A 13,306-nucleotide genomic window follows, 5' to 3' on the forward strand; every position below is an offset into this window, starting at 1 on the left:
AAAGCAAAGATTTCATAACTGTCTGGATGTAAGGGAACAGTAAAGAATGCATTGCAAAGGTCAATGACTGTATACCATTCAGCATCATGTGGAATCTGAAATAGAATTACTGCTGGATTTGGAACCACAGGACAACATGGAACGACAATTTGATTAACCTTTCTCAAATCTTGTACGATTCTAAATGTTCCGTTAGACTTTTTAACTCCCATAATTGGTGAATTACAAGAGCTACTCTCCATTTCTTTTAATACACTTTGCTTGATTAATTTTTCAATTATAGGTGTAATACCTTCAATTGTTTCTGTTTTCATTTTATATTGTGGAGTGTTTGGAAATTCTATTCCCTGTTTCAATGTAATTTTTACTGGATCTACGTTTTTCATTAGACCCATCTCATTTCCAGTAAAATCCCATATTTCAGATTTCACTGTTTCTTTGAGTTCTTCAGGTAAATCTTTTTCTTCAAATGCAGGAAACAATTTTGTTTCTTCTGCTTCCATCATCATCATTGTCATTCTGTATAAACCATCTTCCTCCATTGTTTGTAACTCAACTCCATCAGGAGAACAATATATTCTACAATTCATTTTACATAAGATGTCTCTGCCCAATAGATTTACTGGACTACTATTACAAACCACAAATCTGTGTTCATCTCTGTAGTTTCCAATTTCAACTGGTACTGGATCAGTTAAGTCAGTTTTAATTTGTTGATTACTTACTCCGACAACTTGGATGGTATCCCCAGAGAGAGGTAGGTTTTCAATTTCCACTGATCTAACAGTAGAACGGGTAGCACCAGTGTCCACTAGAAAAGTGATGTCTACATCATTAACTTTCCCGTTTACAAAAGGACCAGACTGGTCAACCTCAAGAGTGGCTCCAACAACACACTCTTCCTCCTCTCTCGGGCACCGTCAACAATAATCATCAGAATCGCTGTCTTGACTTTCTGCTAATAAAAATTGTTGTGAAGCATTTTGCATTTGAACCCTTTGCTGCTTTTGCTGTTTTTGTGGTTTTATTACCTGTTCACTTCCCTGAAATCCCACGTTTGGATTATATTTTTGAACTCCCCCACAATTCGGAAAAGGTGGTTGTGGCAATTGGTCTTGACGATTATTCACCTGTTGTTGTTGCTGTTGCTGTAACTGTCGTTGAATATTTAATTCGTTTAACCCCTGTTGTATCTGTAGCTGTCGCTGCAGGTCAACACCATTCTGCATCTGTGGATTCAATAAGGGATTCTTTAAGTTTTTAGGAGGATGAGGACACTCGTCTCTCCAATGTCCAATTTCGCCACAATTAAAACAAGGTAATCTTTGTTTCAACTCCTCAATCTTTGGGCTAAATTTCTTTGGGAAATTATTACCTTTAAACTTTCCTTGTATCTGGTTTGTATTCCCAGTTTGAACAAAATTAGTGTTCTTATTACCCATACTGGCAATTTGTTGCTCAGCCACTTTTACTTGAGCCCACATGGCTTTCTCCTTCAGCTTCTTCTGTTTTACTTCTATTTCATCACTGCAATACTTAGCCTTTCTTAGAATATCATCTACAGATAGTGATTGCCATCCGACAATACTATTTCTGATCATTTCTCCAATTTCAGGTTTTAGTCCATAAACAAATCTATAGACAAAATGGCTCATGTCTTTTTCATCTAATTTTTCATAACCACTGTATTGTTTAAAGATGAACAGTAGTCTTTCATAAAAAGAATGAACTGATTCTTTTGTTTCCTGTTCTGTTCTTTCTATTTTAACCCAATCGACTTCTTTGGGTGGAATTTTGTTTTTCATCCAAACAATTACTTTTTCATAAAAATCCATTACAAGTGGATTTGGAGCACCTGTTTCTTTGATTCGCTCAGGTTCTGTTTTTGGCCAACTAATCGATATCTTGCATTCTGTCCAAAGATCTGATGGAACGACAATGTCAAAAAATCCATCTAAATCAATCCACAGAACTTTTGATACTTTGATAAATCTATCGACTTGCCTGTACCACTCAACTGGTTTCTCCCTCAATTTCGGAAAGTCATTTGTAAATAACAGAATGTCCTGTCTCGACCAAGGGACATGAACATATCCTCCACCTGCAATTTCTCTCATTGGAAATTGTTTTGACAATTTTTCCAATCTTTCATCTTCCTTCTTTTTCGTCCATTTTACTCTCCATTTGTTCAGTTCTCCTAGCTTTTTGATATAGACAATCAAATCTTTAATATGAACTATTCTTCCCATTGAGTTTAAACTCTCGATGTCACTTTCTGAAAAGTCTAATCTGTAATGCTTTGCAAAATTCTTTTGTTTACTCACATCGATTTCAAGTTCTGCTGCTAGATCCTCTAGTTGATCATATTTATTTTTTGTTTTTCACTGTATGCTTTTACAAATGAACAGTAGTTCATCATCTCGATAGTAATTTAAACTATCTGGACCAATTGTTCCAATTATTAATTCTTCGATATTCGCTTTTAATTTGGCCACATCAAGTTTTGGTGTGGTTACCCTGACTTCAGGACTCCCTATATCTGATATAGCACCCATTGGTGTTTTTGGAGATAAATCCTCATTAAAGGTTAAATCAGGCATTCTCGATTTAGAAGAGTTTATTTCAGATAAGTCTGAATAAAATTTTTCAGCAGCCTTTTGAATTTCTGTATTTAAAGGAATAGTTAATCCAGTTTTGTTTGTTTCCTTTTGATCAAATACGGGCTGAACAGGACCAATTGTTACTGGAACTGTCACAGCTTCCATGCCTTTTGTCATTCTTTTTATTAATTCTTCTTTTGATCTTAAATATTCATTATAATCAACATCTTCAACATTTCTTACCTCTCTTGTATAATCTTTTGGAGGTTCTCTTGCTCTTGGAGCCATTGTAAAATGTCTACCTTCATTTCGAGCATTCTCGAATTCTGGTCTTCTAGGAGTTTCAATGATTTCACAATTATTTGGATAAAGTTTAGGAGCTTCATTAATTGGAGGTGCACTCGGTGAAGTTTCAGTAGAAACCACCGGAGTAGAGCATGATCTAGGAGGTCTCAAAGGCTGATTCTTTCTAGCAGTTGTATATATTTCTTCCATAACTGCATCCTCAGATTCACTTTCCATAGATTTCCCTGTAGGAGTACCCATTACCATTTCATGAATTAAATACAATCCTTCACTCATGTTTCCCTGTCTCCACATTCGCAATCTATCTTCATGAGTTTCTCTTCTCCAAGGTGGATTTTTAGAAGGTCTTTTAATTCCACTAGCTTCTCTTTGTAACTGATACATCTCGTCTTCCCACTCAACTAAAGCTTCAAATTGAGTTGGTCTCGGTTTCGGAACAAGAGCATTCATTTTCTCTCGTAAATTTCTTAAGACTTTTACATTAAATGAACCATTATCAGGCCAAGTTAAAACACCGTCGTTTTTAGTATAGCGTTTCCAACTATCGAACCATAAGACAGTATGATATCCATATTCACCTTCCATATACGCTGCAGGTGTTTTATACTTATGAAGTAGTTTACCACCTCGCGTTTCGATTTTCTTGTCAGGTGAAAATAAATTCTTAAACTTCTGAAGTAATGTTGGCTTTTTCTCAACATGTTTAAAATGATAACTCATTTTTAAGAGTTAAAACTAATTCACAAAATCGTTCGTAAAATATTTCCGGGATGTTCCGAAAAACAACCAATCCGTGCGCGAAACACACCAACAAGCCAATGACAGTTGAGCTACGTCACTTTTCTGCTCAACCAATAAATTTGGAGTTTTTCCGAAGGACTAATCAGCCCACAGGCCGTCAGAGACTCAAGAGCCAATCAGAATATAGCTTGTGACGTAGGTCACCCAATCCCAGCGCGGCTCTGTGACGTACACAGCAGCTGCGGTTTCTCGTTTCTCACTACTGGCGCTTACCCCTCCTTCACAAAATCTTTTCACAGCGCCATTTTAAGAACACTTTTCAGTGTAAATTAATTCTTAACAATGACTATAAAGACAACATCTGTTCGTTTCACTATTTAGGATAGTTTACATACATTCAAGTATCCACACTTCGGAATAGACGGCGCTATTCACACTAAGGATAATATTCAATTGTCAGTAGAGTAACCTTTACCCCACCCTTCTAACACGTATAATTATGAACTCGCTTTGCTCTGAACCCACCGCGAAGTGAAAGTTCTAAGAGTTCCACTTGAACATAAAATACAATTCAAACTCGCACTTTCACACTGAAATTTCCCTAATTTCAAACACACATGAAATCCGTACAGGACTCTCACCTGTTTATAGAAATCATGCACCGTTAGCAAAATAACGACGTTATCCGTACAGGGCTCTCACCTGTTTAGAGATATGAAACATGTACCCGTACAGGACTCTAACCTGTTTATAGATAATCATGCACCGACGCTAATTTACCCTTCACTCAAGCTCGGATATAACTAATACTCTCATCACAGTGAGTTTTATGGAAGGCGCTTTGTCCCTATTCTCATGCTGCTTTAATTTCTTAGAAAACCCTCACTTTACAAGATTCAGACCTAGCCCTAAAACTGTGCTGCTCGGCGACAACACTATGGTACACGGCGATACCTCTTGTGATACTCGGCGATATCACTACAAACAGAACAGATGGCTTGCGTGACTAATTTCTCGCCACACAATCTATACCGGTATAGCTTACAGATAGCACGAAAAACGAACTCAACATGTGTTAAAACATCGATCCTATTTCCATACCATAATATTTTAGTAACCCTTAGCAACCACCATATTACCTTGGTTACTCTTAGCAACCATCAATTTCTGCTACCAGAGAATTGATCCAGCGGCCTATAGAAAATATATCATAAACAACGCTACCCAACTTCTTAACCTATAAACAAAATTCTATACTAAATATGGACCCATTTATAAACCTGACATATTTTGGGCCTACTGAATCAGGTGGTCAGATTAAATCTATATACATATTATCTACAAACTATATATATTTTTATACATCTGCGAAAAGAATATTGTCATAAGAATAAAACTTAACCATTTAAACGACCACCATTGGCGACGTGATCTAGCTAATAGTAACCTACACTCCTGAATAACCAAGACCAGCTTGTTTGTCAAAAGTAAGATTTTATTTACTAAATTATGGTATATAAGTTGATAGTTTTATAAATGAATTTTATTTGCAATAAAGCAAGCATGATTGTAAGAAATATGAGAAAAATACAATTTAAGCAAGTAAATCAAAATCAAAGAGAATATTTAAAGTTTAGCATTTCTAAAACCTAATTCCCTAACTGAGCTAAATAGATAGAAATTAAAGAAAAGTTCTTTGAGGATTCTTACGTGCTCCACGCAAAGTCCGACAGCACATCACCCTCATCGGAAAGTCAGAAAGCAGCAGCCAGCCCATCCCTAGGGGCATGACTTTTTATACCTTTCTATGCTAACTAAACTACGCAAAGGAAAGTTTTCAGAAATCTTCGACGTCCCATTGGCTGAGAGTGACAAGTGACATGTCACCCACTTTTCAAAAGTTCCATTAGATCATGTTTCATAAAGACCATTGTCTCTTCCACGTGAAACCAGGAGCTTCCTGAGTTTGCAACAAATGTTCAAATTTGTTCTCACTACGTCCAAGCAACTTCCGCGGATGCCAAGTTAAGGCTGACAAAATGTTCACTTTCGACCTTGGCCATATCCGACAGAATGATGACAGCACATCAGTTTTTGCTTTGTGAATGCAGCTTTGATAAACGCTTTAATTCAGAATGGGCGTCTCGTGACTTTTGCAGAATTACAAGTCAGCTCTTTTCTGCGACTCAAGAGACTAGGCCCAAAAGCAGACAACTTATGATTTCTAATATAAAACAAACACAAGAAAAGTATTAATGTAAGAAATAATGTAGATTCTGTATCCACCCCAGGATTTACTAATTAATTAACCCACCCGATTAATCAAAATGTTATCTAGCCATTGCAAACAAATAAAGCAGCGTTTATATCTACCAGTCTCCGTTATTCCATGAGACTTATATGCACCTAGAATAGTAGAAATGACATCACACAGACAAGGAAAAGCAAAACAAGCACATGCTTCTTTTAAGTTTGCAGCAGTTAGTAATGACAAAAACGAAAACAATAAATTATTTTATTATTTTGCACGAACAAAAAGATGCAACAATTATGCACGTTTATGAGCACACATGTTAGTCCCCCCATGTGTAAAGTTTAATCTAAGTTGTATTAGCACGACATATCATAAATCATTAATATTATTATTCATGTTATGGAAATGTGACTTCACGAGATTAAACAAAATTTTGTTTTCTATCTCGCTCCATCACCACCATGTCCATAGACCATAAATCAGCATGCAAGTAGCATGTGATGCCTACGAAATCACAAATGTCTAAATATGCAGATTGGGATCTTACCGATGAGTCTCACTGCTTTTACGAGCCAGCAAAATGATTCCTTCAGTAAAACAGTTGCTGCTTTGTCGATGTGCGAACTGCAGGTTAAATATCTGAATTCTCTCAATGCCAACTCAGCTATTGATCCTTCTGAGGTCCATAAATTGAGTACTATTATACAAGGTAAAAGTAACATAAATTAGTTACAACACTTACAAGCGTTAAAACTGTGTGAAGCATCACTACAAAAAAGTCAATATTTTGCATCATCCTTCATTATTTAAGAGCCTTGGCTTCATATTCCAGATTGCTCAAAAATATAATTTTCTTTCAGGCGTCAGGGATTGAATGAAATGCAATCTGAAAAATAAATTGTTACCTCAGGATACACTATGCATCATTAAAAACTCAAATATATGTATTTTTGTATTTTAAAAGCATGATATGTAATCAAATCAGTGGCGGCTGGTGACCAATGTAATCTAATAAATAGGTTCATTTCTAATTCTTATAGCTAATCAATTCCAAAAACTGGGTAATATATGTTTTGCTGCAGTTGTTACCAATTCCAGTTGATTCTCTAAGCATGTGTGTTGGAAATGGCCCTTTTTTCAGAGTCATCCCTAAACATTTTGCCTTCCCCTTGTATTTTAGCTCAGAATAATAAAATACATCTTTTAGCAAAGTTGGTTTTAATATTCTGTGTTTGAAAATACCAATTTTAGAAAGTAGGTATTTTCTTGTCTAAGCCTTCCAGTGTGCTCTGCTGTTATGTGTATTGGCTGTTTGGGTTTAGAGGGGCAAGGCAGGCTGAGTCAGGCCTGGGTTGAATTGAGAGATCTGCATTGAGTACTGGGGAGGGTTAGCTCCTTGACCTGAATAGGGCTGTGCCTGGCAAGGTGAATGCTGGCTCACCTCCTACTGTGCGTCTGATGCAGTCTGGTAAACAAAGTGCTCCAGGCCTGAGCAGAACTGGTTCTGGCTGGGTTCAGTGACTAGATACTTTTGAGAACAAAGAGTTTTGGGGTATCAATATCTGTGCCCAAACACCTGATTTTGGTATTGCTCCTGGATGTGAAGAAGAACCTCTGTCCGTGTTACTGAAGGAATCTGCAGGAGAGGACTGTCCTTTTGCTTGTGTGCTGTTTCTTGGATTGGCCTGCAGTATTTCCCCTTGGACTTGGAAGAAGAGGGAAGAGGACTTTTGAGAGAATTTTATTTTGCTAAGCAGTCACCCAAGGGCTAGGAATGAGCTAAACTCCTGCTGGAGGCACAGGCACATCTGACTCCCCCACCAGCCTCCTGATTCCTCCCAGCGAGGATTTCTATCTGCAGGTGAGGCCACTGTGAGTTCCAGGGCCTCTAGTTCTACTACAGAGAAGAGAGTGCTGAAATTGTCACTAATGCCCGTTTGCGAGCCGCCGCAGCTGAAGAGCGTAAGAAAAATCCTTGTGCTGCTGCCGCCGAGCGCTCGCAAACCAAAGATCATCGCATCGCACGCTTGTGGGCCACAAAGTGCTCACTAACCACAGAGATCATCACATCGCACGTCTGCGGGCTTTTTGAAGGCTCGCTAAGCCCGTATCATCGTAGAGCGGGCGCCGTGCACGTGCAATTTTCCTCGCATCGCACCCGGATCGTCGCTCCCTCGCGGGCGCCATTTTCTTTCATCGCAACAAGATTGCACACGCAACAGGATCAGCACATCATTTCCCCTTGCAGCAAGGATTCAACGCATCGCTTGCCTAGCGTGAAGAAGTCTGTTGCTTTGTCCCGCATGCACCTGCAGACCGGCGCATCACCCTCCCTCGTGGCAAGGATTCAACGCATCGCCGGCCTAGCATGGGGAAAATCATCGCTACAGCTCGTTTGCGACATTTTGCTTGTTTTGCTACGAAATCCAGGTACTTTGTAAGTAAAAGGGTCGCAGAGACCCCTGCTTTGGACTGAACCCCTATTTGAAAACGTTTAACTCTTTTTCCAGCTTTCCAAGAGTCACTTTTTACCGTTATTGGTCATGTGTTAAGTCTATATATAAAGATACTTATTTTTTATAACTACTTGTGTGGTGTCCCTTTGTAGTGTCCTTCACTGTGTTACTGTGTATGATCATAAATACTTTACACACTGCCTTTGAGATAAGCCTAGCTGCTCGTGCTACCTTACTACAAGGCTGAGCAGGGGTTATCAAAGGGTGTAGCCCCCTTACTCTGACTTAGGAAGAAGGGTCCCTACTTGGACTGTGGCCAGCCACTACCAACTAGAGATCCCCATTTCTAACATTAGCATGTGTATATGGGTAGCTGTTGCCCTGCGTAGTGTACTAGGGAGTCCATATTAAGCTTCTCCGCCGGTAGATTCGGCAGCTTCTGTCACGTCAATCAGTTCCGAGAAATTCGACTTATTAGATTATGATGGAGAAACAAACAGTTCACTATATTGTATATTTGGGCTTTGTGGACCTTCGGGACATTTTTGGGGAAAATATTGACATGACGAGTCTGTCTAAGAATCACAATTGTATCAGGATGAGCAATACCTATCTGCCTTGAAAAAAGAGACAAAACACGTGTTGGCTGATTTTGGCTGGATGTTTTCCACAGAATAAATCAAGATTGGAAATTTGGAAAAGCTATTGGACTTGACTAAAATTTCTTTTGCGAAGAAATCTCTGCAAGTCCGTCTACTAGGACATATGATTTGTACCATATGTGTGCTTGTTTTTACTAATGTACAGGTAGGAAAGTGTTCTAGTGTGCATGTCGGGCTGGTCAGAGCAAGGCACTCGTCCAAATCGCCATGTGCACTTCACTCCAAGGCCCAGCTAAGCTGAACCAGACGAGTTCAATTAAGCCCCATTCCCACCCATTTCTGCCCTCACTCCTGCAGAAAGGCAAACACAGCTGTACTGTCACTGAAATAAAAGCTGTGCACTGCAGCCAGTAAAATAATATTCAAACTGATCAAAACACTTAACATGGGATCCAGTGGCAACAATACAAACAGGGGGGCAAAGTCCCCCGGCCCCAATAAAGAAATGGCCCCTGAATAAAATGCAGTTATTGATGCAAGAAATAAAACTTTGAAGCTCTAACCAGGAGTATTGTTAGATAAAACATATTACCATATTTGCAGAAAATATGGCGAAAACAAAAATACTGGAATTCAGAGAGAGGAAGAAAGATTTTAAAGGCTTCTTGGGGAAGGCATTGATTGAATAGTTGTCAACGTATTGATATATTGTCATGGAAAGTACATTGTGTAAAGCACGTAAAGCAAATCCCTGCTAACTTTAATGGTGTTAGGCAAGTTCAGGAAGGAGTTTGGGTATCCTGATTTAAAACCAGTCCTGACTGCATATAAGCAATGGTTTAGTCAAAATAGTTATGTGCCACAGAAATCCTGTTTCTGAGTAGGATATGTAGTTGGCACATAACCAAAGGTCAGAGTTTAAAAAAGAATTTTGAATTTGCCCAATTCAGCTAATGTCTAAGCATTAAGGTTAGAGATGGCATTGACGTCTTGGGCTTGTTTTGGTGAGAAGGCTACAAAGAGTTTGTGATGGGTTATTAAAATTGATAGATAACAAGATATTCTTGCGTTGTAGAGAGGATATATTGAAGAGTGAGTGAAAATGGGGCATGATTTTGAGATAAAGACTATTAATTGTTAAAGAGCAGTACTCCTCTACCTTCCCCAGATGTGAAGTTCCACTCAAACTCTCTAATAATTAAATGTGCGTAAATTACTGTGAACTGTGATTTTATTCAATCTACATTGTTGTTTATTTGTACTATTGAAGGTTTTAAAATTTGTATCCATATCCAGCAACAGGAAGCTCTCAAATCTGTATCTTTAATGCACTGTTTTGACATGGTATGCGCAATGGTGGCTTCTTATCTGCAATCAATGAAAGACTGATGGAGTTAAAGTACTGGGTTGCTTCTGAAAAGAAAGGAGATTTTATTCAATCTGCAATTGTGTTGATTTGTACTGTTAAAGGTTTTAAATTATGTATCCATATTTTAAGAGTTTTAGTGGAAGAATTGTCTATTGGTGTTGTATGGACTATGTTCCTAATAAACATATTTTATTAACTGAAAAACTAAAACATATTCTTAAATCTTTACAGCAAGTATCCAGCAACTGAATTCCATTTACTAAATGGCCCCTTGTAATATTCTAGACTAACCAACTCATAAGTGTGCCTAATACTTCAAATCTTGTTTTCTATTAAGGGCCTGGACTTGCATTTTTGGCATACCCTGAAGCAGTGACACAGTTGCCGTTTTCACCTCTGTGGGCTATATTATTCTTCTCGATGTTGCTTATGCTTGGAATTGATAGCCAGGTAAGGCAAGAAACATACTTTCATGTTTTTACCTGTAATCACTTTAAAATATTAAAAGCATTGAATTGATTTCCTTTTCCTGTATTGGAAATGTAGGACTTAGCTTATTTGAACTGGAGTTGATGCAGCAAATCCAGCTTCTAATTAGGAAGGCTATGACCAGAAGTTCAAAGAAGAAAAAGGGAAGAAGTCATGGTAGAGAGAAGAATTAGATAGGAGTAGGCAGGATCATTTTCAGGAAAATGTTGTAAAGAGCCAATCCAGACATGCTGCCATACAGCTTAGCTATACTTCCCCATCATCTTCAAGCTCTACATGGAGTCACTTGGTGCTCCAATCACAGATAGCATCAGGATTCACCAGTATGCCTATGACACATATCTACTTGAAAGTCTCCTATTCATCTTCTTACATCCAACAGCTCAAACACTGCCTGCACATAATCCATAATTGTAAGCCCAGAGCTTATCAGAAGCTCAACCTAATCAAGACAGAAACTGTACAAACTTGACTCAATGATATTAACCTTGATGTCTTTGATTCCCAACTGTCACTGAATCTGATGGCAAAATCACTTGGATTCAACCTTAAGGAACATATAAAAAAGATGGCCGGGTACCAACTCTGTTGTCTAAAGAAAGTGAAAGCATTTCTTCCAGAAAGCAACTTCAGAATTTCTGTTTAAGCCCCTGTACACCTGTATGTGAATGGTGAATGGTGGCAATAAAACCCTGCTTTATGGCCTCCCAGGCTCCACACATATACCCCTTCAGGGCATTCTACACACAATATCAAGTCTTTTGGAATATGATCACATCATCCCCATCCTGATAGAACTCCTTTGGAACCCTTTTGACTTCCATTGACACCCTGCGCTGTCTTCAAAACCAGCTACATGATTTACAAAAGTGATCTGGACCAGCAATCCCTCTTATCTTGAAGAAAATTTCACAATCTGTGGTGGTTCTTGGCACATCCATAACAAGGACACCATCAGACTATGGACTAACAAGTGTAACAACATCACTGAATCCATCGGGGCTGTCACAACTCTGCTCCAGTTTAGGAAAGATATCAAGATGCACCTCTTTAAAGAAAACACATCACACTGCATTAACCATCCATAATACAGCTACTTCTCCTATCACTCATTGACTTTATGATTGTTGTTTACCCTGTACAGCGCTCCGTTGCCGTTTAACTAGGTTCACAACAGAATCTATACATACGCTTTTCATTTCTAGAATGCTTTGTTAACTAGAAGGAGCTTTGACTTCTCATTAAGACTGTTCAGCGATGATAGGGATGACACATGCTAATGTGATTTTAGCGTGGACACCTGATGTTGCTTTATACACAATCAAAGATATCTCAGTTTAAAGCATGTGAACAATATAAGTTTTCTTACCAAGCGCAGAATTATTGCTTTACAAAAGCTGTCAAAAGTAGTAATTGAACATTGTTGACCTTGACAGTCCCATAAGGTTTAGATGTGGCTCAATGGACAAATTACTGTTGTTAAAATCCAGCTGTGTTTGCTATTTGAAAGGTTAGGCTTGACTTTGTAGCTGGCTGCAAATGCATTTTTTATTTTCATTTAATCCACAGCCTCATGGTTAAACATGATTCATGCGCATTTAAATGATACAGAGTCTGAGTCAGAAATGTTGCATTGTGGTGTGGCAATACGCTTTGAACGTCCTATTTGAATTATGCGGCACAAAATGTTGATTTTTGAATTATGCTCTAGAAATGGCAGTGCTTTAGAAAAGCTTTTTATTCAATCAAGCAAGTCGACATTATTATAATTTTTCTTTCCTATTTACTTAGGTTGACTTGGGTTTTACATTCACTATTGTGTCAATTGTATGATAAATATATGTTAAGTTACAGATGTGTGACTTTAGACAGAAATGATGGTTTTTCGAAGATGGTATCCAATTATGAGCAGTATTATGAAGCTACATAGGCTTACCTTTTATTTGAATCTTGGTGATATCTATGGTTGCTCTCCCACATTGCCCAAAATGGAGGCCCTTCTGAGGCAAACAACCTTCATTTAGAATAAGTTCTCTTACTTATGATTGCTTTGACCTGAGCAGCAATGCAGACCTCAATGAAGTATGCAAGTATTGCGTTGAACAATAACACTAGAAACAACAGTTCAATAAGTAAACAGTACCCTATATTGTTCAGACCAGGGTTAAAAAGGCTACACATTTAATAGGAAAAATGGTACATATATGAGGGAAAAATATTGTTTGATCTAGGAAATTAAGGCGGTTGGGGGCTGAGAAGATTTCGAATGGTGTTTATTAAATTGAAAAAAAAAACGCCTGTCCAGACCAACTGTTGCTTCCAATGTTTACCTTAAAAACATACTGACATCTCATTACGCACATTAAGGGTTCCACGTTCACAATTCTTATGCCCCCCATGAGCAGCCAGTACCACATATGTTCTTCCATACAATGAAAGAAAGAAATGATTGATTGCTAATTGAACAGCTGTTGAAGAGGGCAACTGTA

General features: G+C 38.2%; 1 protein-coding gene across 1 annotated transcript in view; it reads left to right on the forward strand.

Moving 5' to 3' along the window:
• SLC6A1 (solute carrier family 6 member 1) overlaps positions 1-13,306 on the forward strand; it is a 598,500-nt gene that overhangs the window by 486,289 nt on the left and 98,905 nt on the right. The window contains exon 10 of the mRNA XM_078661404.1: positions 10,666-10,778. Coding sequence (XP_078517530.1) covers positions 10,666-10,778 — 113 coding nt within the window. The remainder of the gene's footprint in view (positions 1-10,665; positions 10,779-13,306) is intronic.

The sequence above is a fragment of the Lissotriton helveticus genome, chromosome 9 (genome assembly GCF_964261635.1).
Source record: "Lissotriton helveticus chromosome 9, aLisHel1.1, whole genome shotgun sequence".
Taxonomy (NCBI): domain Eukaryota; kingdom Metazoa; phylum Chordata; class Amphibia; order Caudata; family Salamandridae; genus Lissotriton; species Lissotriton helveticus.